General features: G+C 50.2%; 3 protein-coding genes across 3 annotated transcripts; 1 reads left to right on the forward strand and 2 right to left on the reverse strand.

Annotated features, from left to right (window-relative positions):
- Positions 1-54: 54 nt before the first annotated feature.
- CDCP2 (CUB domain containing protein 2) lies at positions 55-4,542 on the reverse strand (the record flags this gene model as incomplete). The annotated part of the gene is made up of 6 exons (XM_082766546.1): positions 55-369; positions 495-673; positions 2,184-2,537; positions 3,011-3,349; positions 3,424-3,771; positions 4,467-4,542. 6 exons carry the CDS (start codon positions 4,540-4,542, stop codon positions 55-57), a joined length of 1,611 nt encoding a protein of 536 aa, XP_082622672.1.
- Positions 4,543-8,273: 3,731 nt separating this feature from the next.
- CYB5RL (cytochrome b5 reductase like) lies at positions 8,274-20,194 on the reverse strand. The gene is made up of 7 exons (XM_082765507.1): positions 20,075-20,194; positions 18,696-18,875; positions 17,613-17,761; positions 16,316-16,403; positions 13,089-13,193; positions 10,929-11,132; positions 8,274-9,290 (listed from the first exon to the last, which is right to left on the reverse strand). The coding sequence occupies exons 2-7, from the start codon at positions 18,870-18,872 to the stop codon at positions 9,087-9,089; spliced, it is 927 nt and encodes a 308-aa protein (XP_082621633.1). The 5' UTR covers positions 18,873-18,875; positions 20,075-20,194; the 3' UTR covers positions 8,274-9,086.
- Positions 20,102-24,106, forward strand: MRPL37 (mitochondrial ribosomal protein L37). The gene is made up of 7 exons (XM_082765506.1): positions 20,102-20,524; positions 20,908-21,091; positions 21,623-21,738; positions 22,250-22,435; positions 22,679-22,836; positions 23,353-23,556; positions 23,892-24,106. The coding sequence occupies exons 1-7, from the start codon at positions 20,128-20,130 to the stop codon at positions 23,967-23,969; spliced, it is 1,323 nt and encodes a 440-aa protein (XP_082621632.1). The 5' UTR covers positions 20,102-20,127; the 3' UTR covers positions 23,970-24,106.
- Positions 24,107-25,994: the final 1,888 nt, after the last annotated feature.

The following is a 25,994-nucleotide window of genomic DNA, read 5'->3' on the forward strand; positions in this document are numbered from 1 at the left end:
TGGGCCGAGGGAAAATTTTGGGGGGCATTTCTGAGCTGAGCAGGGATGAGTTCGCTACAGCAGCACGAGCCCGACCACGGCGATGACCATGAGGAGCCCGGCCAGGATGCAGATGCTGATGAAGACGATGTCGCTGGTGTCCTGGCTCCTGGCCTCGCGGGTGTCCGCCCCTCCTGCCTCCCTCTGCTGGGTCTCCACCAGGTTCTCGGCCTGGCTCAGCTGGTGCGGGCCGGGGCCAGCAATGAGGGTGACCGCGGCCTCCTTCCTCTTCGGCTCGCACTGCACCTCATACCGGTGTACGTCCTCCTGGTTGCCTGCTGAGAAGTCTATGTAGAGCGTGCTGACAATGATATTGGTGTTGTTTCGTCTCTGCAAGACAAGGGTTGAGGCTCCTCAGGGCTCAGCTCCATGGGGCAGCTCTGAGAAGTCTCTGAGAGTGACCAGGGCTAACCCCTGCCCGGCTGGCTCTAAGGGAATGTCTGCCAAACCTTTACCTGGGACTCGGTGCCGCAGGTGTCGAAGCGGGTGTGTATCTTGAAGTTGGAGCCGACCACGTGGGCCGCACAGGAGGGCATCCCCAAATAAATCTTGTTCCTCTCCAGCTGGGCCAGGGCCCGCACGGGGATCTGGATGTGGAAGTCTGTCCGTGTGCAGCTGACGTTCATGGGCACGACTGTTGGGGCAGAAAACAAGAAATGGGTGAGGCATTGCTGGCATTTCCCCAGCTGTGCCACCTACAGAGACCACTGCAACTCGGCCCAGAGCCACCACCACTGTCCCCGTGACACATGGAGCTGGTGGTGGCACTGGGGCCGGTGGGGACACCAGCCTCACAGCTTTGTTGTGCCTCGTGTGGTACCCACCACTACTGCCACAGCTCTGGCTTGTGGATCAAGGCAAATAAATGATTTTTCAGGGGGAAAAAAGAGCTACACCTGTAATGTAGAAAGTGTTATTTTATACAAAATACAGTCCCTCTCCATTGCCCTCCCTCTGGCACCCTGTGTGGCTCCTCGGGGTGCAGAAAGCAGCAGTGCAGGGAGGGCAGTAGGGAGGAGAATGCCCCACTCCTCTAAGGTTAATCCTCGCTGAGCTTGAACTAAGCACTTGGGCAGTATGAATTATTGAATTATTCCAGCTCCCTCTGAATCCTGGCCTTACGAAACTGGTAAGATGCAATAAAATCAATATGAAAAAACAGTGTCACTTTGCTACACTTAGTGCATTATAAAACCATTAGAAGATTTACCAAATAACTAAAGTGCATTAGATCAAGAGGAGGAGGAGGAGAAAATGGATCCTCTCTCCCGGCGTGAAGGCTTTCATGCAAACGGCCGTAAATCACACACGCCCTGCCCAACTCACTTCATGGGCCCAGACAAAAGGGAAATATTTGCATGGACTAAGAGCTGTGGAAGCGGAGATGCCCCTTTTTTATATCTCCATGGTCCTGGGGATGATATGTAGCCCTGCTGGGTGCCTGGTACGAGCTCTCTCCCTCTCAGGTTGTAGAGGCCTAGGGGAAAACTCCATCCCCTCTCCGACTCCCACAGCCGTGTACTCCAAAATCCCTCCTGCTACACCCCAGATGATGTACGGTTCTGCTGCCGAGGGATAAAAGCTTGAGAACCTGGCTCAGCAGCCATGGCTCCTGTGCTGCCGTGCGAGCAGCTCTGCAGGATGCTGCACCCGGGTCCACCCGCGGATGCTGAGGCTGCTCCTCCACTCTGTGGACCCAAGGCTCATCCTGTGCCGAGCACAGGCATGAATCATCCCCGACACACGGGTCAGCTCAGATGTAATTATCTTGAAATACAGCGAACTCCATAAATTCGCTAGCTTTTGCGGAGGCTGACAAATCTCTGCGCGGCGTTCCTCCCGCTTTGGGTGCGCCAGCTGGGAGATGGGGCTCAAATGCAGTGGGGATGAGCCCATGGGGCCAGCGGGCTCCTGATCCTCCTGTGCCACTCACAGTGGAGGAGAAAACAACATTTCCACCTGTGGCTGTGCCATGCAGGGCACTTGGTGGCCTTTGGGCAAGCCGTGATGTGATGGCACAGCCACAAAGTGACTGGTGTTAATGCATGAGCTGGCACCTGAGTGCTTGGCCACCTCCCCTGGCTCCTCCATCCCCTAAAAGCACCCTGGGTCTTGCACCCCACCAGGAGGAGCAGACACTTTACCTCCAACGTAGGCGAGGGAGAAGCCCCTCTTGGCCGTGCTGCGGTCCGTGCGGAGCACCAGCAGCAGCCGGTGGCCGCGGGAGGTGACGGGCGCCGGGCTGTCGCGCCCACACCACGTCCCCAGCAGCGAGGCGTTCTCGGCCCCGCCGTCGAAGGCAGACAGGTGGTCGTAGTCACAGCCACCGGTCAGGCTGCTCCGGGCCTCCAGCTCCAGGTCCAAGAAGAAGATTTTGATCCGGTAGCCTGGGGGCAGCTGGATGCTCCACTGGCACTGGAGGTTGTTGGGGTAGAAGTTGGGGTACTGAGGGCTGGAGAAGTTCCCCTTGATGGCGGTGTAGACTTCCTGGCACTCTCCTGCTTGGGGGAAAAGAAAGGAAAGCTGAAGCCTCCTGGCTGCTGAGCACTTGTTTTATTGCTAAAGCCTATTCTACCCTCCACATTACTGCTCCTCGGCCTTGTGTTTGGCCAATGTCCATCCATGAGTTTTGGGGGATGGCAGCAACCCAGGTAGCTGAGGCCATGGGCAGTGTCCTACAGGGGCAGAGAGGAGGGACACGAGCTGTGGCACATCACAAGCAATAAGAAGGGCATCTCTTGATTGAGAGAAAGAGAAACTAAGGTCTGGAGGAGCTGTAATGAAGCTATTTGCTTTGCATGGTGGTCTATAACTCCCACCATCATCTCATGGATTCCCCTCAAAGATCTCCCCTCCAGTATCATTTCCTCGAGTTGCCGTGGAAGGGAAGGCACCACAAACCACCACCCCTCCCCACATCCCAACCACCCCCTCCCCACAACCTTCTACCCATCCCCCCCAAACCCCTCACCTGAGTAGAAATGGGCCTTGAAGCCCCTTCCCACGATGTTGAAGTCCGACTTGAAGAGGACGAGGAGGTGCTGGGTGGAGGAGATGGTGCGGGGCGGCCGGGCGCTGCCGCAGTAGCGACCCAGGCGGGGGGCAGCGGCGGTGGGGCCGTCGAAGAGGGCCACGTAGTCAAAACCACAGCCCTGGCCGCCCTCCATCTGGAAGTCGGCAAAGACCAAGGTGATGGGGCCATCAGCTGCCCCGATGCTCCAGCGGCACTCGGCGTCGTTGGGGTAGCTCTCGGGGTACCGTGGGCTGGTGATCTCCCCGGACAGCCCCGTCAGCTGCCCACCGCAGGCATCTGAGACACAGAAACTGAGGTCAGAGGGAGGACGGATGGACAGACAGACAGATACATCCGCCATCCCCTGCTACCTTTGCGGTAGGCGGCGGCGAAGCCGCGCTTGGCCACATGGCGGTCGGAGCGGAAGACGATGGCCATGACATGCCAGGCGGAGGCGAAGGGCGGCGGGGCGCTGTGGCCACAGAAGGTGCCCAGGAGGTTGCCCCGGTCGCGGGTGGCCCCGTTGTAGACCTGGAGGTAGTCGTAGGCGCAGGCAGCGTGGTACTCCAGCTCGAAGTGGCTGAAGGAGAGCAGGACGGAGGAGCCCTCGGCCACCACGATCAGCCACGTGCACTCTGTCTCGTAGGGGTACGGCCCCGGGAAGTTGGGGCTGGAGAAGTTGCCGGAGGGTGCTGAGAGCACCCCGCCACATTTGATGCCTGGGTGGCAGGAGAGAGGGGTGGGAGGCAGATGTGACACCCCCTCTTTGAGGGAAACCCTAAAAGGATGGTGGCTGGGCAGTGGGACAGGGTGCACAACGCCAGCTCCATCCCACCACCGGAGCATCCACCACTGCTTTGCTAATTACCGGGGAGAGGTGACTAGGCGATGTGGGGCTGTGCTAAAGGACTGAAGTTATTGAACTAAACTTCCAGGAGGGAAGCCTGCAGGAAGGGGAAGCAGCCGTGGTGCAGGCAGCTGGGTAATTAGGGACTTGGTGTCTTTTTTTGGGGGGAGGGATGCTGCCAGTTAGTGAGTTGCTGGGCTGAGCTGCCCCCCTGGTCCCCCAGGTACTGTGCTGTGTGCTGAACCCACCCTGCATCCGAGGGGCACCCTGTACAGATAAAATGTGGGTTTACCACATATACTGCAACATTTATGTGTATATATACACATCTATATGTGTGTGTGGGTATACATACACACGGGTGCAACTCCATGAGCTAATAACCCCTTCAGCAACGTACCTGTAACCACAGCCGGACAATCCCTAACTTCAATCTTCAATAAAACCAACGTGATGCAGCAAACCAAGTGCACTCCCGTCTCACACACTTGCACACACCTGGATGGCTCCCGGGCTGGATCCTTCCCCTGGCCAGCCCCGGTGTCCCCATGGTGTTCAGGCTCTTACCTGTGCTGGGAGCCACCCCGAGCACCCCGCAGAGCAGGGCCAGCGCCGCCAGGCAGCCCGTGCCCCGGCGCCCCATCCTCCCTGCGCGGGCAGTGCTCCCGTCACCGGTGCCCGAGCATCCCTCCAGAGCTGTCTGTCCAGGAGGGAAAAAAAAATAAATACGGGGAGAAATAAATAAAAAGCAGGAGGACTGCAGAATTAATAGCGGAATGAATAATTCATTGCTTGTTTGAATTAAGAGCGGCAAGGTAACTTGATCTATTCCTCCCTTCCTTCACTCAGTTTTAATGATCTGGATCAAATGTCCCAAGGATTTACACTATACCAGATACCTTGTCAATACACTATATTTAGAAGAGATATTAATGTTTCAGATATGGTGTATAACGGCAGTAAGTCTGGGCTGACAATATGCCCTTAAGGGGCCATGAAAATAATTTAGTTCGCCAGGCAAGACAGCGAACCAAAATGGGAATTTCAGACTCACCACGGAAAAGTACCTCAGGAATTAACGTGATTTATACTGCGGCACTCGCTGCACAAAGCCAACTGTTGATAAAAGCTGGAGAAACACCACGAGTGCTCTGACCCTGCTTTGGATGCCCGGCCGTGGCTTGGAGGCGCAATGCTGCAGCGCCAGGACCTCACCGTCCTGCAGTGGATGGAGGGCAGAAGATGCAAACCTCCCAGCATCAGGCTTTTCATAGCCTGCCCAGGAGCAAAAAGATGTCTTAGCCCACTCTTGAATGAATGCTGGGAGGGAAAAAGCCACAAAGGCCTCAAAAAATCAAGCAAGGTGTGGGAGAGACCTGTGCTTCTAGAAGTCACCTTCAGAGCAGTGGGGAAAGAAGCAGCAAGTAGCTCTAAATCTCAGCCGGGGAGGCAAGTTGTGTTTATTAATTAAGCAATGAGGATCGATGCCTGAGACATTTCCTGTGGATTAATGATGGGCTGGGAGGAGCCGATGGCCCGAGGTGCCGCTGAGGACCATTAACACCAACTGGCCATTAATCGCCAGGAAGTGCTCTGTGCCAGGGTCATTAAGTGCCTGCATATATTTATGGGTAATAACAACAACAATAACATTCGTCCGGGCTCTCTGCCCCGTGCCCGGCCTGGCTGGAGCCGTGCTGGTGAGCACTGGGAGCACATCCCAGGGACTGCACGTGGATGGAGATGCCCCGTGGTGCCGGCTGATTGCGCTCCAGCTGCCTGGTGTGCCCGGCATGCTGCCCTAGCCATGGCCATGAGGGGCTGAGAGTAGCCCTCCAAGCCTTGGGTCTCTCGGTGTAGGGACAGGCTGCTCCTGGCTTCTCCATCGCTGTGACATGGCCGTCCTCGCCATCACCCCATTGCCAGCATCACCCACCTCCCTCCAGTTAATCTACGGCTGGCCTGGGCACCGCATCCATCATGCCCACCCCTACACGGCCGCTCTCAGCCGTCCTGCTCCATGCCCCGGTACCCCTCAGGAAACAGGAGGCTGAGGCTGTGCAGCACAGCAGCTGTGACCCCATCCCGGGGGACGGCATCCATCAGCCTCAGGCACGTTCACCCTCTCCTGACCTGGGGATGGCAATTCCCAGGCTGGGCCCGAGCCCAGGCAGCGCCATCCGTCAGCTGGCAGAGCGGGCTGGAGGGCAGAAGGGCTGAAGGGAGGCCGAGGAGCAGCAATAACCCTGACGAGGAGCCAGGCAAGGCCTGCAGCACGCAGCTCTTGCCAGAGGTGCTCTGGCTCAGCCCAGGGTGCCTTGGCTCGGGCCGGAGACACTGCGGGTTTTTTTTTTTTGAGGCGTGCTGTACCGGGGCTCCTTGAATTCCTCGGCGGGCAAATCTATAAATCATGAGTCAAAAAGGCGTTTGATTCATTTAAATAGAAAGGATGTGATCAGGGCTGCGAGACTTCAGAGAAGATCAAAGGTTTAAACACGGTCCCCAGGAGGAACGGGAATTATTTAGGCAGGAAATAATGAGATGAAATTAAGAAGGTATTTAGGCTGCCCACGAGGAAGAAGAAAGGAAGCGAAGCGAGGCCGCTCTCCCCAGCAGAGCTGTGGGGGCCTCCAGGGGTGGCTGGTCCCCGTGCCCCTTGCTGGGGTGGCTGGGGCACCCGAGCCTCCTGCCAGCACCCAGCAGGGCCCGCAGCAGCCACCCTGACCTTGGAAGAGAAGGAAACCTCTCCTCCTCCTGCCATGGGGCAGAGCCTTTCCATCCCGCGTGCCTTGTGGCGGCAGAGGGGACCCGCGGCACGCTGACATCCAGCCTGAAAAATGACAAAAGGAGAGAGGGGGAAGGGAGAGAGAAGGGCAGAAAACGCAGAACAAAGTGCCGGGGGCTGTTCAAAGGCCCCTCCGAGTTCACCCTGCCAAGGACATCGCCTCCCCTACAGAGAATATCTCGCAGGGACCCCTGTCCCCTCCGGCACGGCGGCTCAGCGCGTCGCCTCCTCCCGCTCCCCTGCAGGCTGCCTTTGCAGGATTGCAACCCGCAGCATTCACAGCTTGCTCCGTCTCTCACCACCCTCCCTTTTAGCCACGAACAAAGACAGGAGGCTTCGCGGCAGAATGGCCAGACCAGCTGGGTAGGGTTTAACCATCGTGGCCCATATGTGCTGAAATACCCAGACATATTGGGGTTGCGCTTAAAGGAACAGTCCCAGCTTTTGCTCGGAAATTCGTCGCTTTCCCAAAGCAGGCACCAAGTTTTACCTCGGGCCTTTTGCAAAAAGGCTTTGTGGATTTGTAGCAAAATCTCAGAAAGGCAGAATGCTTAAAGCAAGAGTGAGGTTTTCAGAGCGTGTGATGTCTGAGGAAAATACTTTGTGCTCCTAGCTAGGGACAAAGCAGGGAGAGCAACTCCTTATTTTCTCAGCCTGCTGCTGCACAGAAACACCTCCGCTACAGAGTGGTTTATGGTGGCTGAAACGTGGTCTGGAGGGGAGCTGAGAGTTTGTCTTGGACCTAATGTGGGCAGCTCTATGGCATCTGCTTGCGTTAAAAGCCAAAGCCCATTCTGGGAATAGCTTTCCTGCAGGCCTTTGCCCTGATGAAATCGGCATAAAAGCTGCATCCGTACTGGACTCAGCCCTGGCATTTGGTAACTGAGACAAATCCCACTGATGTGAGGGGAACTCATGCCATTTAAGACCAAATCATGCCTTGTAAATGCTCACACTTGTGCAAGTGCACAGGACTCCTTGTGGTTTAATGGCAAGCACTGCAGACAGCGTCCTCAGGGCCAAAACTGTTCTCAGCTCCGACCCTGCTCAGCATGGGAAGGCAGACCCACCCGTCACTTTAGTGTGCTCTGCTTCTTGTGAGTAACTCTCACAGCGCATCTTCTTTGTGCGAGGTGTATTGTTTGAGATGGCAAAAATGGGCCAGGAATGACGATGCATCATCATCTGTCACCCTGGGAAATCCCAACACGGGATGAACAAGAAATGAAGGGAAAAACACAAAGGTGTGCAGAAAGGCTGTATTTGCAGGTGAAGTTAGTGAACATGGTGATCTAAAAAGGTGAAGGAGTAGAGAGAGGATATCTCAAAGCAAGGGCAACAGCATCTTGGACAGAAAAGGAAGGGGCTGGAGCGCACGGACTGCAATTTCATGGCAGCCCCAGGGCTGCACAGAGCATGGCTCTGCTGTGCCCCACAGGGGAGCATCCCCGCAAAGCTGGGTTCCTGTGAAGCTTTTGTTCCTTGGGTGTTGCTCTCATATGCTTAGAGCACTTCCACTCTGCTAAAGTCCTGTGACAAAAAGAAACAGCTATGAACTTGGAAAAAAACTTTGATTTAATGAACCAGGGCTGTTACACAACACTTAGGGGTCATGAAAAGCACAGAGCCATCTTCCCTGACAGACAGCAGCTACAGCCCCGATGGTTTCTCACAATGACATTTAGGACACTCCCTTTCTCCCCCCAGGTAGCACTGCAAGGGTTAAGGTTCAGAGCAGGCAGTGCAAGTCCTCACTGGGCAGCACATGTAATTCCATCCTCATATATAGATTTTTCTTTAAAAAAAAGTCGCTTTACAGAAAGCAGCATCTTCATCCCATATTAGTGTTCTACAAGGCAACTGAGGCACACAGAGGCTAAAGTGGCTTTCCTGGTATCACCCAGCAAGATAACAACACAACTCTGTGAACCCCACAGACTGCAGAGTGCTGTGCCAGTGCTCTGCTGTTCCTTTGGCCACGCAATCTCCTCCCCGAGGATTAAATCTCCCCGGGGTACATTTAACAGGGCACAATGCCACTGCAGACTAACATGGATTTCAAAGCACATCATTAGTCTTCATATTACAGCAGAGCTCTATACTTGGATGTTTCTTAGTACCCTTAAGAGATCTCTCTCAAAATTGCATGTGAAGACTTCTATTGAAATTAGTATGCTGTTCCCTGACATCTGGGTGGTTGCAGCAGTCATTCTGGAAGGCCACCCGATCCTTAAAACACTCTCAAGATTGAGAATCATAATGGAGGCAAATATTTGAGCCAAAGGCCTATGAATGTATATGCACAAGGATCTCTGCTCAAAATCAGTCATCTCGATAATCTACGTCTTGAAACAAGGATGTCCAAGGCTTGGCCTGAGGTTTCTTAAGTCAGGAATATCCTGTTAAAAGACAAAACAGGAATTTTCTTCAATCCCTGCAGCTTTCAGATATCTCTTCATATCCTCACTGAATGCAGGAGAGCCACAAATTAATACGAATGGCTTTCTTTGACAGGAATTTATTATCGTCTTCATCAAGTCTTCATTTAGGCGACCAGTGTACGTGTTTTCCTGATAGCTCCAAGGAAGTTTTTCCAGTGACGTTTCCTGAAAAGGCAAAAAGCTTTGGAGTGTGCCACAGTGAAAAGGACAGTCAATTGCTTACAGCCTAGTCTCTCTCCTCCCCACAGGACATTTTTCACCCTCGTGACTCCATTTGGGTAGAAATGACCCATTCCAAGAGCTGTTTTACTCTTGCAAAGCCCAGATTAAATCCTTCCCTGCCACTGGATCTGGCCACCAATTCAGAGGGGACTGAACAAAACCAGAGTGTAACTACTGCCAAGAAGCACTGCGGAACGTTCTCCTTTGGGAACCACTTCCCACCATGCCTTCTCTATTCCCCAGTCCTAAGTCCCAAGACTACTCCTCCCCATTGCCTCTTCCATTCCCAAGCCTCTTTCAGTCCCATCTCCCTTGACCAAAGCAACCAAAAGGAAGCCAGCCCTGCTGCAGACACGGAGCTGATCCCATGAGAAATGTCAGATCCAGCAGGACACCCCCTGCTATTAATTAGATATGGAAGTGTTGAGATGTGATGGGAGCAGTACTCACTCTGGCAGCAGAGTGAAACACTGGGACAGGCACATATAATCCTAAAAAGGAAGATGCACCACTCAGAGCTTTCTCTTAACAAACCCGTTAAGAGAAGAGACAAAAGGGAGAGATGTACATGTGCAGGCTGTGTTGACAGGGGTCAGAAGGGTTTCTTGCCCTTCCCTGGGTTGAATTTCAAGACCTCCTCAGGCTCTTGAGAAAGCACCGTCCTGAAAAGGGTACCTAACCTGTGTCACCAGAGACAATTGCTGATTACACTCCTACAGAACGGCTGAGGGGATGCCTAAGTCACAAGTACTTTTCTCTATACCTAATTTCAACTTGCCAAGGCCATATGTGGAACATAATGTATGAGGCAGATCCACCATGAGATACAAAAAATGATTCATCTGAGGAGCTAAAAATGCAATGGGATTCATTCCCTTAGCATAAATAATTCTTTCTATATCCTCCCTGCAATGAATCCTCATTTCTGAGGGAAATAATTTTCAACTACCAAATCTGTGCAGAACACAGGCAACTTTGGGACCAAATGAAAATGAAAACGACTGCTCAAATCATAAGACCACTGAGAGAGGTATGCCCTCATCCCATGGATTTGGAGTAGAAAATAATTTTAGAGAGTGGGACGCAACTTTAAAAAGTTTGAAAATGGGTCAGCTGGGAAAAATAATTGCTGGGAAGTTGGTGCTAACATCCTAGAAGAAGAGAGATGTAGCCATGAGCAATGAATGGAAGATAAGGACAGACTAAGGCACTGGTATTAGGAAAAAAGAAATAGTTTATTTGCTGCGAGTCTCCCAGAGTCAAGTTTTCTTTGCGTAAATGCTTAGGTGCAGCAACAACTGTCTGAAGTGGGGGGAAATGGTCAACGGTGACTATGAATCAGTGGGTCCTTGCCAACACAAGGGTTACCGAGGGGGTCAAAGAGGGACAAGCAGCAATGGTTGCTTCCCTGTAATTCTTCAGACTGCTAGCAGCATGAGAATATTTAGTAGATTTAAGAACAGCAGCTGCTAGATCACAAAGTAGCCTTGATGACTGGGAAAGAATTAAGATCACTGACAGAAAAGGTTTGTCCAGCTGACAGAACCCTCACATAAATCCACTTCATATCCATTTACTTACCTGGCTTAGGACATAAAATATTCTGATGTTCCAGTACCGAGCCAGATCCTGGAGAAGAGGTTTCAAATAAATTGTTTCAAATGTACGGAAGCAGCCAACAAGAGTTACAAAAGTTTCATCCTCTTCATCATCTGTTATGGACTGGAGAATGGGAAGCATTGGTGCGAGGCCAGTGCCAGAAGCCAGCATGAGGAGTTCTCCGTGCTAACAACAAAACAGAATTTTGAGTTAACCATTGTGGCTGGAAACGAACGTGCTCATTGCCAGTTCCTCCTTCTGCCACACTGGTAAAGGAGAGACCACATCAGGTACCAGGGCATGAACTGGTAAATGCAAATCTCAGAATGCATTTTTCTACAAAATCCATCAAGTATTACAGACAGCATTTGCATGATTTTTATATACCAAACTTAATGAAACTGGATTATATCCAAATATAAACATTTATAACTTTAGCCTTCATTCCAGGTCATTTATATTTCAGTTTCAGTTCAGCTGTACACTGTGCTGACCCTCTGTGGGTTGACATGCAGGCAGGAGGGTGCTGGTTCCCAGCACTTCACCCACCAGTGCACCAATCCCAGAAGTGGGTCTTAACCCTGTGTTTTGGGGTCCTCCCTCCTAAACCATCTTACGCCTGCCCTGTTCATCACAGCCAGGGATTTGGTAACCCCAACCCTCTACAGCCAAAGTCTGATGGGGTGCTGGAAGCCAGAGGGCTTCAAGATGTGGAGTGTGACTACATATAGCAGAGAAGCTATCAGCACGAACAGCGTCCAGATGGATTTGCTACAGACAGGAACTGGTCCAACTCCTACCAACTTCACTGAGAGCTTGAACACATCTCTCATGCACACATCCATCTGAATGTGAAATGACTTCCTTTGTGCTATACAAACCATTAATTAGTCAGAGCCAGTGGGAACGCACGGTCTGTAAGATCTCGGAAGGTCAGGCCTGAAGTTTGACCACCTTGCCATGAAACAGGCTCTGCAGTTTGGACGCTCACCTATCCTGACAGTCAGCAGCCTCTTGGAGGAGGCTGCTGGTGGGAAGGGGCTGCTGCTCAGGGGCTGCTTTGGGGGCAGTTTATTTCGAATGGCTTTGATCTGCCTGAATCTAAATCCTATGCTATGGGCAGCAAATAGAGGGGGGAAAAAAAAAAAAAAAGAAAAACAAAAAGGAATTTTACTCAGAAATTTATATTCAGGACCTTTGTTATAATTCATAAATATTAACAGTTCTTCCACAGCAAGCTGTTTCAAGGATTGCTCAGGTGCTTTGTACACTGCACATACAAGGATCACCCAGCCAGCCCCTGAATGCACCCACTTCTAGGCATGGCTGCTGTGTTCTGTCCCAAATGATCTGGAAGCTTTTAGGAACAGAAGTGAACAGTAGCCTAACACAGCAGGGACACTATTTCAGGAAGCAGAACACAATTGCTCGGCATGGAGCTTGGCCACTGGGATTTTACAGCCCTATTTCTGCTGGTTAAAAAAAAAAAAAAATAGAAGAAGAAGAAAAGAAAGAACAAGAAGAAATGGGGCTTTGGGATCCTAATGACCAATGTTTCGATTCTGCTTCTCATTTGAAAGGTCAGAATTTAGTAACGAAATTAGTCTGTGTGAGAAGCCTTCCCCTGAAACTGGATCTGCCCTTCTTTGCAGAGAGCCTAGTATCAGTAGATAGGATCAGCATTTGCAGAGTGGTTGGGTGATGTGACACCTCACTGGAGCTGCTGTAGTTCAGGGAACACCCAGGAGAGAAGAAGATCAACATCTCTTCTTCACTCGTGCTCAGTCACAAAACAGCAACGTGGTTCAAACACGGCAAAACCAATCTGCACTCATTGCTGGTACAGAATAAGTTCCCTTTCTTAAGCAAATCCAGAACGTTTAATGCAAGTGATGAACAGACAGCCTTGCTAATTTTCCAGTCTCCCACCCACCTCCCTCTCCTCTTCCTCCCTAAATATGCTGCAGTTCAATAAGGTCTGCTTTCTCCAGCTGACTGCTAATGCTGTAGCACCGTACAATAACCCAGGAAGTCCCTAAAATAATCATGAAAACAGTAATCAAATTGATGTCTTCCCTTTGGAGTATTAAACAAAGCGAGCTGCCACAAGCTGAAACATCCAATGCCTCTTAGGAAACTAACCTTATTAGGTCGATATGGGAACCCTCCGAACGGCCCACGCCAAAAGACCGTGTCTCCTTTTTTCCAAGTTTTTATGTATTGTGACATTAGCCCAGCTTCATAGCACTAATAAAAAACATTGCACAAAAGAAAAGAATAATTATACTCTGCTGGAAAGTTTCCCAGCTTAAAGTCAATTATAAAGTTATCTACATTTAAACGAGAAGGGGGCAAAAAACATTTCTTGCATTTAAAAAGAAAGAAAGATCGCTCTATTTGAAAAAATAATTCAAAGTTATACCCCAAACAAAGACATTTAAATTAAATCATATTGGATCCATTCCAGCTTGACTATAATGTAAACACAACCCACTCTCATGCAGTCTGAATTTCCAAAACTGGAAAAAGCTTATCAGAGTTCTTGCTTACAAAGCACACAGAGAAGAGTGTCTTGAATGCAAAGCACAGTCCAAGTCTTCAAGTGTTCTCCAGATCTCAGGGTATGGGATCTGGAAATGCCCTCTGGGTACTGATAGTTATATAAACACTGCATAGCTCTTCCTTTATTTCGGTCTCCCAAATGCTGTGTTGATACAATTAGTGACCCAAAGTCAGGTTTCTCATTTGTAAAGCTCTGTTTTCAGAACAGATCATCTGGATGCTAAGGGATGCCTCCACATGTCAAAAAAAAATGTATGTTAATGTGGGCCTTGCAGAAGAAAAACATTGGTGAAAAAAAGCTTCACTTTCTACCAAGCACAAAAAAAAAAAAAAAAAAAAAAACACATTATCGAGGCTTTTTCCCCACAGGAATGCGAGCTTCACTTGTGACTGATGAGAAAGGGTCAGTGCCTGCAAGAAAAAGAGAAGCAAGGAGATGCTGAAAAATGAAGGGCTTATCCAAGCAGCCTTGTTGCTGGATGTAATGTGCTCTCTTGCTCGCTCTCTGTGTGTGTCCTATTTGTACAATGACTTTATGGTTGATGAGAATGAATATGCACAAAGGAATGGCCACACTTTATGTGGTCTGGCCAGAGAACGATGTCTGGCCCACCCCACAAGAGCAGATAAGGCTAACAGTGGTGGCAGACAACTGGTCTCGCATAGAGGTGATGCCACTGATAAGCCTGAGGAAGAGCCGCACAACCGGAGGGCAGAAGATGGGATGCGATACAAGCCTTCGAAGTCCCCAGCCCACATCACCTGATGTAAAGGTACTTTGGGGTGTTTTCTGCATGCACACTGGACAGAAGCCCAGCTCCACACCCCAGTGCCTTGGCTGGCCACCAAGCAGCACTGCAGGCAAACAAAACTGGTGAACCACAAAGCAGCTAAGAAAAAGTGAGAGAGCAAGCGTGTGTCTGTGCTTGCAAGCAATGCTGGCTAATAAAGCATGGATACTCTTCCCCTTGTAACGACCTCAGATAAGATACCTTAGCCATTAAGATCTATTTGCACTGGTTGTTAGATTCAAAATGTAAATGCATCATATACATACATCCAGAATCTGAGTTACTGTCAGAAATGTTTTATGTTCAGAGGGCCCTGGGCTGGCACTTAGTCTCGTGCAAAGAGTGTGCAGTGGCATCACAGGAACGGTGTTTGATGCTCGCCTTCTTCAACCATACACGGAAACCCAAGGCAAGTGGAGAAAAGTCAGCCCCACCTTATGGCCCGTTCCCAACGGACCATGGCAATGGTAACTAAAACAACCCTTCTTTCACCAAAATTACTTCCAAAAATTGAAGTGAGAAGTGATTGAGTGGGTTTAAAATGAATTTTTCTAAACAAAAAGAAAAAAAAAATAATTATCTCCTGGGGGAAAACTTCTACACCCAGTTTTACATGGAGAGAAACCCTAGCATTATAAAATCACTCAAAAAGAGGGTTATGCTCTGTAAATGGCAACTCCCTCACACTTAACTGTAGTATCACAAATGCAATGCTATAATAACAGGAGACAGAGGGTTTGAACAGTGCTTGGATTGCATAGTAATAATAATAATATAGTACTTTCCAAAATTGCCTGAATAGTGTGAAATACACCACAACCTACAGAGAGAGTTATAAAAATGGCTGCTTTACACTGGGTGTTACCAACCTCTTTTGTCACTGCCAGAGAGTAACTATAGCTCCCTTTGGGATGAAAGGTTCTATATAAAGGAAAGGTATCATTACAATCATTACTATTATTATTGAAATGCAAAACCTGTGAGTAATAAGCAAGTATACATGAAATTTCACAGTCATCTTGTGAATGTATCCTATTAATACAACTCAAATGCAACGTTTCTCTCCCCTACCACACACCAATTGCCACAAGAATGGTGAAAGGACCCTCCCACAGGTGTCTTATACAAGCTGTACACATTTCTAAAGAACAGGGCTTGCGCTTGAACATACAATGCATAATAGACCTCCAAAATGTGAAATCCTGGAGGACAGGCAGAGGACAAATGGTCATTTTGTGCAAGCCACCCGGGATGCTCAGCTCTCAGACTTTCACACCTATACTAAAGTCTGCGTCTGCCCTGAGGAATCACTAGTGACATACAAATACAATATCAGAAAAATACTCTTCACTTCGATATTCGCCACACAAAATGACTATTTATAAGGGCCCTGCAGACTTTATTCAGACAATTTTCCAACCAAGTTCTCCTATAAAATCCTTTCGAACTCAAGGGGACACTTCTCAGACTGTAGGCAGCTCCAGAGCCTGCACACCAGGCACAGCTGCCCGTTCTCTTTCCATATTTTTCACCAAAATGAAAGCTTTTTATGAGGAGTGTCCTTAATGCAAAATAAAGCAGGGAGAGACAGGGCTGGGCAAAGACTCTCCAAAATCAGTGGCTCAACTGGGCGGACTACTGGGTGTGATTTCAAAGACAGATTGAAAAGGCAGAATGAAGTCATGGAGGTGGAATGGGCACCTCTTTCCTCTTTCCACACTGGCAACCGCAAGGCTCCCGAGAGGCTCTCTCAAATGCTTTGCAGGGCTTATGCTGCAAAGCAGTTGTTTGTGTGTCACCTTCTTCTGCTTTCAGTTTTGTGGGAGAAAAAGCAAAAAAAAAAAAAAAAAAAGAAAAAGCAATTTTTATCAGCAAAGCACAACTGCTTCAAAACAACGCAGAAGCAGCCCATGAGGGATTTGACAGTCTCACTTGAAGTACTGACAGTGTGCTTGGTTCCTAAAAGAAAACACCATCCCTGGCACCTTCCACTCTATATTGTATAGACTTACTTACTTTCACTAAAACTTCAAAGTAACCTTCTGCATTCCTTGGGCTAATCGGGGTGTAGGCTCGCTGGACCTCCAAACCGTTCACCTCTCCTCTGAGAAGAGAAATATAGGAAGCCACTGTAACTCATGTCACTGACAGGTATTACCAACACTTTTGTTTTCCCCTGGGGAGATGAGGCAAGGCTGAGGGAGGCAGCAGATCCTCTTCCCAATGGCCCAGCCTGTGCACAGATGCAAAACATTTCCCTGTGAGAGGTACAAATCGATGGGGGACATAACTTCTAAATGCATCTATTGTTTTCCTGGTGCTGGCCCCATCTGTACCCCATGCTCAGCTCTCGGACACATCCGTGGAAGGAGGCTTGAGATGTTTTATGAGAAACAGTTCAGTGAGCAAGAGCGGGAAAGGGGAGAGAAAATGCTTTCTTGGTAAGTGTGCTGTCCCTTTTGGGTTGGGGTGTACCTTTCTTTCTGTGGTTGGACAGCATCTGGCAATTAACTAATGAAATTTAGGGCACAGCCTTAAACTGAGCTCCTGTCAATATAGACTATTACCATGTAAGTCTTCCCTTTCCATAGAATGTATCCACATTGCTCTTCACTACCGACTGTGTTAATTGACTGACGTGAGCAAGCCCTTTCCTCGGCTGCATTAGGAGAGAGGGCGGAATGGGAAGCATGTACTTTCAGCAGCCAGCCAGCTGTATACATCAGCTGTTAACGTACAAATAACGTCAACAGATACAGATCAATGGCATCATAACACGACTTTTTCTAACTGGCAATGATCACCACAGATGGCTGAGAGAGACATAAACTTTTCCCAAGTGACCCCTTTCTGGCAAGCAATAAGCTACACAGGAGGGTTGTTTTTCCAGAAATCGGGAGATGCCTGGACATCAGAAATAACACCGTGGGTGCTGAGTTACCCCAAGATACAGACCCTAAAATACTGAGCCCTGGGGTTAGAACAGCTCATTGTCTGCTTTCCAACACGCTGGAGTAAATCATCTGTTGTAACATCTATTCTTTGACTCTTTCTTTCTGCAAATGGATTTTCTTAATCACACCTAGTTCTTTCTGACCCACCGATGCAAGGATAATGCTGAAGAAAAATACAGCTTTGGAATGGCTTTTACCATAAAATTAGTAGAACTAATGAGCTCACGAGGCCTTTCATCTGTATCATCATGAAGCTATAGAAATTATGATTTGCCTGGTATGCAGGCTTTGTCTATTGACAAAACCCTATATATTAGGTTACATAATGCAGACTGTTTAACTAGCACAGAGAACAATACCTTAACACGATATGTTGTCCTAAACTCAATCGCAGACTGCTATTTCCCGGTAATTCAAATTTGTACTGGTAGGTGTCCTCTGTTAGCTGCTCCACTGAGCTTATGTTGAATGCAGTAAATGTATCTGGATTTAGTTCTGAATTATTGCTCTGCAAGAACAACAATAAATAATTACTTGGTTAGATGGTGTCTTTTATTATTTCATTTTTCTTTGGAAGCAAACGTGTATGCTAATTTAGTGCCTGAGATACTCAGGACTCCAGAAGAGCTCATATTAAATGCTAGGGCCCAGTGCAAATTTCAGCTCTCTGCTGATTCATTACGGTGTTCTGCAGTATGCACTTTGGGATCTTGGATCTCCCCCCTTTAAAATTGCATTTTTACACCTTACAGCAAGGTCATCTTATTATGATTCACTGCACTCATTTTCTCCTGTCTGGAAACAAACAGAAATAATACTGCTAAAAGAGCTGAGCACTGCTTTGGGGGCAACTTGGAAACCTACTGATGACCATTCGGAATAGGAAATACCGTTAGCTGCTTCAACACTGAACATTTTTGCCTGACCCAGCACAGTAAATCTTACGTAACAGGGCTCTGACAAGCTTGAAATTACACTCTGAAGACAACTATTTGAATACCAGGCCACGCACAATGCAAGCTTTTTCATTCTCAAATAAGGGATAATAACAGGAAAAGACAAAAAAAAGGTCAGGAAAGTGGAACTTCTGCGAGGAAACCATCAGCAGTGAAAATGGTGATTCTTTGCATCTTCCCCCCGTTTCCCACTTTTCACAGAGGTTTGCTCTGGCTGCCTGGAGGCAGCACATGGCCTGGCAGAAGCTGCAGACCCAGGGCTGTAACGAGACACCAGGGCGAACCCGACACTGGGAAAATCACATTACAGGAGGGAGAGCAGGCAGGGGGAGCGGGTCTGGAAAGGCTGATTTGGGGAATTGCATTTTCAGTCTTAAGACACCGCTTTAATCTGTCGCTGCGTCCCTCACCCACCACCACAGCCTCACTCGCTAGCAAGTGTATGATCAAAGCGCTGGCCCCAGGACACGACGAAGACAAATTGACCTGCTCCTTCTCTTCCGTGAGGAGGCTTTTGTCTTGCTTTGCTTTGGCCCTTTCCCATCGTGCAAGCTCCTTCTCATATACATCGTAAATGCAGGGTTTGCAGCCGCTGCCACAGCACTGGGATGGAGAAGGTTCTTGGGGCTTGAGAGCCAGCCACTCATCCTCATTTCCACTCATTGTCTGCAAAACACAAGCCTTGCATCACAAACAGCGGGATGGAAAGAAGCACGTGCCCATCAGCTGAGTGTTACTCGGAGAAGGACAGCGAAATCTCTCTCGAGCATCTTGCGTGCGTGTCTCAGGGGAAGCAGAAAACTGAAAACCCGTGAGCTGAACTGCTGCCTGCAATGCTCCGTTTCATGCTCACGCGCCCGCTGCCTCTGCTGTCCTGCCACCGAGGTGGTGATTTCTAGAAAAAAAGTGGCCCAAAAATCTGCAGCTCAGTCCACCATAAGGGCTGGCCAACCCCAAGCACTGCCAGAGCACGGCTTTAAAATGGAGCGGGGGGGGGGGGCATGGAGCTGAAGGTGGGTCGTAGAGCCAAGCAGCTACAAGAAAACAGTAAATTCACAGGCAAATGAACAAACAATTTGGTTATAAGCAGATTTGGCTTTAAATGTAGACACGTAGGAAAAGGTAAAGGAGCACGCACAGCGTGATTTTCATCTCCTACCCCTGGCCCACACAGAGCTACACCCAGCGAGCGCTCCTCCAACAACAATCGGGATGCCGACCTCTCAGGGACTCTGTTATTTTTATACAACGGCTTCACAGCATCCCCAGCACGTTTACACCGGTACCACTTAAACAAAAGGTCTGGAGGAAATTATAAAGCCGCGGGTGACGAGGCTGGAGAAAAGCGCACTTATAGCGCTCGGAGCAGCTTCATTTGCAAGCTACTGTGCAAGCATCAATTAATCCTCACCCCTGCACGAGAAGGATGATAATTTGGATTTTTTGGGGGGGAGAAGAGGAAGGCAGGGGATCACCAGCCGTGCGCCCAGCTTTGTGTACCCGGGCTTGGCGCGAGCGGCCATTGCTCAGGCTGGGGACGCGGCGGGGGCGTTTTGCTCAGACAAACTGCCCGAGGAGCCTTTTTGAGGGGAAATTCGGGCAGAAACAAAGATGGAAGGCGCTGTTAGTCAGGGGCTCGGCTTGTTTGTTGTGCTTTGTGCGTTCTCTGGGGCTTTACAGGCGCCCAGGGGTCTCGGGCTGCCCTGAGGGGCCGCAACTCCCCCCCGCCCCGAGCCCCTCTCCCCCCTCCCTCTCCCTCCCCTCACTTACCCCCGCACCTGCCCTTCCTCCCGCCCCCTCCGCCGCGCCATTGGCTGACCTCCCTCAGGGCTCACCTCCCATTGGCTCCCTCCCCCGTCACTCACCACGGGCAGCAGGCGCCGCCCCGCCTCCCTCCCGCCCTTCTGAGGGCGACAAGATGGCGGCGGCGGCGGCCCTTGAGGCGATGGCGGCGGCGGCGGCGCTGAGGCGGGCGGCGGGGGCCGGGCCGCGGCCCCGCGGCATCGTCACCCACACGGGGCCGCCCCGACCCCGCGGGCCGCTGCCCCGCACGCCCTGGACCACCCGCGGGCCGCCCCCGGAGGTGCTGTCCCGCAGGGCGGAGCGGCGGCCGGTCCGCGAGCAGGTGGAGCTGGACACGGTCACCTACGAGGCCCGGCAGCACCGGGTGCCCGGCCTGGCCCGGCCCCGCTTCCCGGCCTGGCAGCGGGGTTGGCACGACCCCTGGCACTCGCCCGGGCCGCGTTATGAGGACATGGCGCTGCGCAAGGAGCGCGGCTGCTTCGTGTGCCACCAGCGGGTCCGCATGCTGGAAGGTACCCGCAGCGCCTGGCAGCCCCCCTCGGTGCAAAAATCAAAGAAATATGTTGTGTTTATCGCTTAAAAAGCAATGCTGAGAACCCCTGCCAAGCCATCAAGTGGTCTCGGTAACAGGCCCGTGTTTCTAATGGGGATGGCATCACATTGTGCCAGGGGAGGCTCAGGGTGGAAATTCGGAGATGTTTCTCCTCATAAAATGCAGTCAGGCACTGGGACGGGGTGCCCAGGGAGGTGGTGGTGCCACTGTCCCTGTGGGTGTTCAAGGAGAGTTGGACGTGGTGCTTGGGGACGTGGTTTGGTGGTGACATTGGTGGCAGGGGGTGGTTGGACCAGCTGCTCTTGGAATTCCCTTCCAACCTTAACAGTTCTCTGATTCCAGGGGTTCGGCAAGCGCAGTGGCTCACCAAGACAAAGCTGGTGCAAGGTTTGCCTCCGTCGGTGCTCAGCATCGTCAATGACCCCGCTCACCAGCTCCAGGACCAGGATGAGGCGGTGCACCGTGCGATCGCGCACGCGCGGCTCTGGGAGACGACAGAAGTTGCTCCCAGGAGAGAAAAGTATTGGTAAGTTCTCAGTCCTGCGCATGGCTTTAGTGTAAACCAGCGTAAACCACCAAGAAGATGGTTTAAGAACCAGAGTTTTTAACACTACAAAGAAAGCTCATGCATGGATCTGCTGCTGAGAGATTCACTTACTGTGCAAAACTGTCAGAGCCTTTGTATAAGGCTGTCACCTTATAAAAAAAAACAACACAGTTCTGAATGTCAACAGTAGTACCAATGTAAACACATACACTCTGTTAAAGCTCCTTTTAGGCCAAGGTCTCTGTTTCTGCTTGAGATACAGTTCTAGCTGATTCAGAATGTCATTTTTAAAAATAACTAATGGTAAGCATTACCTCTGCCAACTTGGAACCAGGCTGGTTTGTTGGGTATTAGTCTGAAATCTGTGTTAACCATTTGGAAATGTTATGCTATTATATATTTTACAGACAGTAATGTTCTATAGCATTCGTGTCCCAGCAGCATCTGCCTGCCATGATAATATTTTTACTTTATGTAACTGTTTTTTTTTTTTCTCTCCTTATTCTAAAGCCCTGTGCTGTTCGAAGACTTGATACATTTGTGCCGGTTAATGACAATGAAGTATCCTTCCCTGGCTAAAAGGATGTTGGCTAGAAACTACAGGATTGCAGCTGTGTGGGAAAGAGGTTGGTTGCTGCTGGGGTGGAAGCCTTTGTCTCTTTTGGTTAAGGTGAGAGGGGTAACAAAGCCACTAGCTTGAAAGCTGAAGACCTGGAAAAAAATGAAACAAGTTCTGGAACTGAGCAATTCTTCCAGGTTTAAACAGTGCTGTAAGGATAGGCATGGTGACAGGATACGTGCCCCAAGGAGGTTATTAAGGTGTTAGACAACATCAACATGACAGTGGGAGAAAAGAAGCAGTGTCTTAGAACTGGTTATTTATTTTTGGCATCCAAATCTGTTCTGTTGTCTTCGTAAATATGCTTAGTTAAGAAACTAACGCTAGTAATTAACGCTGCTATTTTGGAAAAAGAGCCTGCAGCAGAGCTACTATGTAAGATTAGTCTGGAGGTGACGGGGAGAGAGTGGGCCTTGCAGAACAAAGACTTACTGGGATGCTGTTACCAAAAGGAAACGTACGCCTTGCCCTGATGTTGTTCTAGTGACGTTTGAATGCAGCCTAACTTCCCTCCCCAGAATCCTTTCTCCTTCAGGTCCGTGGCCTGAATGGAATACTCATGAACTCCGTGGCCCCGATACCACCAGTAGCCTCCAAGGAGGAGATACTGGCCACCGAAGAGCACGTGCTGGAGACCTTCTATCCCATCTCGCCTACAATTGATCTTCAGGAAGTGAACGTGTACAGAGAGCTCAACGACACAGGTACGTCTGGCAGTTGAAAACAATTTTCTGTCTGTCCTTGCCTTTGTGCCAGATGTCTGTGGGAGTGGATGGGAAAGGGAGCAGTGGAGCTGGGCGCAGGGTGTGCAAGTTTACCCTGGCCTAGGCAGTTCTGTGGAAAAAAACCCAGGCAGATTACTCAAACGGTTCCTGAAGATATGGGAGAAAACGTTGGCCGTGGTGTCTCGTACCGAGGGATTTCTGACGTGCTTATCTGCTGTTCAGGTTTCAAAGATGGTTATCCGTACCCTCATCCTCACACTCTGTATTTCCTGGAATCGGCCAACGTTCGCCCTGACAGGTTCAGACCAGAACAGCTCCGTGCTAAAATGCTGATGTTTGCTTTCGGCAACGCACTGGCGAAGGCAAGGGTGCTCTACGGGGTACGTACCGGAGACGGCCGCTCTCCTGCTTTCTTCTTTCTCTAGCACTGCAGCCAGGGGAAGGAGCTGTGAAATTCCCTTGCCATGGCTCGTACAGGAGTTGTCAGATCTGCTCTGATGACACTGTAGCGTAGCTTCCCACGCCGGGGGTCAAACCAACCTTCAGGTATGGTTACTGCTGATCCAAAAATCCACCTCGGCAAGGAGCGTGTTCATGATGTAACATGCACCGGAGCGGTAAGAGGTAGGCAGCAGGGTGTAGGTTTAACTGTAGAACTCGAACCCACCCCACAGCTCGGTATGCAAATTGATGCTTCATTGCAGGCTGAAGGAAGAATTTTAATTAAAATCCAAAATCTACATTCAAAACTTGTTTGACTAGAGTAATTTTCTGGGCAAGGTAACAATACATTTATTAAAAACTTGGCTTTAAACCAAGCCGAAGATGCAGAATCAGCAACTAGTCATACAGTTTTTGTGGCAACTGGCTTTTTAAACGTTCTCCCTCTTTCCTAGAACGATCCCAAGGTTTTGGAGCAGCCGATAGTGGTGCAGAGCGTTGGCACGGATGGCCAGCTCTTCCAGTTCATGGTGTTCCAGTTAAATACAACAGACCTGGTGTCTAGTGATGGCGTAAAGAACCTCGTCTGGATTGACTCTGATCAGAACCTGTATGAGAAAGCCCAGTGTGTTCCAGAAGTCAAGAAGAGAGTTGTTATGGTAAGCAAACGGGGGTGAAACAGCCCTGAGGTGGGAAGCAGCCCTGGAATTACAGCCCTCTCACCTCTGCCAGAGGTTTGGGAGCTGGCAGGAGGCCGTGGCCCGGGTTTTAAACCAGCTGAAGGGAGCTGACACGGGCACCGGCCCCGTTCTGACTGGAGAGCCTTAAGCAGGTGTTACGCCAGTGGAAGTACCCGCACACAAACGGTTTGGGGAGGGAGAGCACGATTCGGAAGCTACCCCCTTTGAAGTCTTATTTGAGTGTGTTTAAAGCCATTGTTTGTCTCCATTAATTACTTCGCTGCAAACTGAGCATCCGTGTCTTCCCTCTGCAGAAGCCCGCTGGAATCTATGGCGTTCAGCCAGAAACATTCAAGAAGTTTCTGGCACTGTATCTGCACGGAGCTGTGTGAAATTCAGCTCAAAAGAAGACTCTTCACCAACTGTACCTGCTGCTTCTCTTTGCCAGAGCCATCACTTATTTAAGGAAAGGTGGACTGGTTCAAAAATAAATTATATTGCTACTGAAATAAATTTTTTTAAAAACAAAGTTGTGCCTGAAGAAGTTTTCATTTGAGGGGCTTACCTCTGGTGTCTGGTTAGAGTCACCCACTGCGTCCTCCTGCTGCCTACAACCTGTCTGCTTCCTTTGCACAGCTTCTGCTTCCATGTGCTTGCACGGACTGCCCCATGCTTAGTTCCCAAATTATTTAATCATCAAGCTTGTTTTGTCAAATTTAGAACCACAATTCTTTTACCTCTTCCCGGTACTGATGAAGAAACATCCATTTTGGGAAAGCGATGTAGAACGTAGCATGAAACTTTGGTGCCTGGTAACGGGTATTTGCTGCTAAAAACAGGAATTTCTCCCTGCCACCCAGAGTGAAGTGAGCAGGAAGCACATTCTTTTTAAGATGGGAGGATTAAGTGTGTTTTTTCTTTTTTTTTTTTTTTGTAAAATGAAGGCTAAATTAGCTCCAACCAAATGTAAAATGTTTTGCAGCTCTGCACCTTCAGCACATGGGAAGGCACAGGACAGCCTGCGCTATTTTAAGGCGGGGAAGAGCACATTTCCAAGAAATTCATAATCGCTGCAGAATCCTGTGTCAGAGACTGGTCTGTGCTTTGTGATCCTGCCTGCCCATCTGGATCAACATCCCAGTTGTGGGTTCCCGTCTCAGGCTATCAAACAGCCCCACGCTGCAGGTTTCAGAAAACAGATTTTCACTAGTCACACTCGAGATCAACAGTTGCACGCAATGACTTGGGATACATCCCTTAAGTTAAATTAAAAAAATCCCTCAGTTGTTGGGGGCAAAATGCTTCAAAGAGAAACAATTCTGCCTGTGCGAGGGCTGCCCGTTTCAGCTCATCTGCCTAAATCTGTAATTTCTGCCCGGTTATTTAGGAGCGCGTTTTAATAGTTGTGCTGTGTGGGGATGGTGGTTTCTGAAGGCGTTTCCTTTCAGTTTCACGTAGGTTGGCTCTGCTGTGTGGCAGGGACCCTGCTGCACAGTTCCAGGGAGCAGCCCGTGGGCTGGAGCCCTCCCCTCACCTTCCTGCCGTGGGTCAGGGCCCGTCTGAGGGCTGCGACCCCGCTGCGCAGCCGGCGGTGCGGTCACAGCCACGTCAGGATTCCCGAAGCAGCCCCCGGTCACCGACAAAACACGCTGAGAGACTGGAGGAGATAAAGAGGGGCTGAAGAAACCGAGCACCTTGCGTGCCTGTAGATGTGGGAGGCTGAAGGTGGTCTTCATGGGACAGAGCCAAAGTCCCTTTAGATGCTTTTACCGCTCCACAAAGCAAGGGCTGTTAGGGGAGCTAAGCAAAGCTGGAATCCTGCCCTCTCCAGGACTCTGCAGAGGCAAAGCCAGAGCACAGCGAGGGATGGACGAGGGCAGAGTGCGGCCAGCTTGAAAAATGGCAGCGGCCATGAGACATCGGGCAGTCAGAAGGGGAATGAGCTCACTTCAGGTGCTGGCTTTGGTCACAAGAGGCCTCAGAAACGCACCTGAGATGACTTGAGGTGAACTCAAGGTGGGCAGCGCAGGGCTCCTGGACCGGGTGCAAGGGAGGTGGGAGCAGGAGGAAGATGACGGACGGGTCAGGGAGGCACATCTGGGTGGGCATCAATAAGTTATAAGGCTCGTCAGCAGCTGAGCGGCATTCCCTCAGCGAGAAGCGGCCATTAACGTTTAATGAGCGGCAGGCGGGGAGCAGAGCGTGCGGGGAGGGGGCGGCTCGCGCCTGCAGGGGGGACCCGGAGGTGCCCGGAGGGGCACAGGGGTGTGCACAACCACACGGCCGTTCCCCACCACAGCCCCCGGTAGCCACGTTTGTGGCGTGTGCCACCTCCGTGAGTGCTTTCGGACATGCTGATGGAGCCAGCCAAGGGATAAAGTGGTGACAGCACCGGTGGCCGAGCGGCTGATGGCACA

The sequence above is a fragment of the Aythya marila genome (genome assembly GCF_965140915.1).
Source record: "Aythya marila genome assembly, chromosome: 8".
Classification (NCBI taxonomy): Eukaryota; Metazoa; Chordata; class Aves; order Anseriformes; family Anatidae; genus Aythya; species Aythya marila.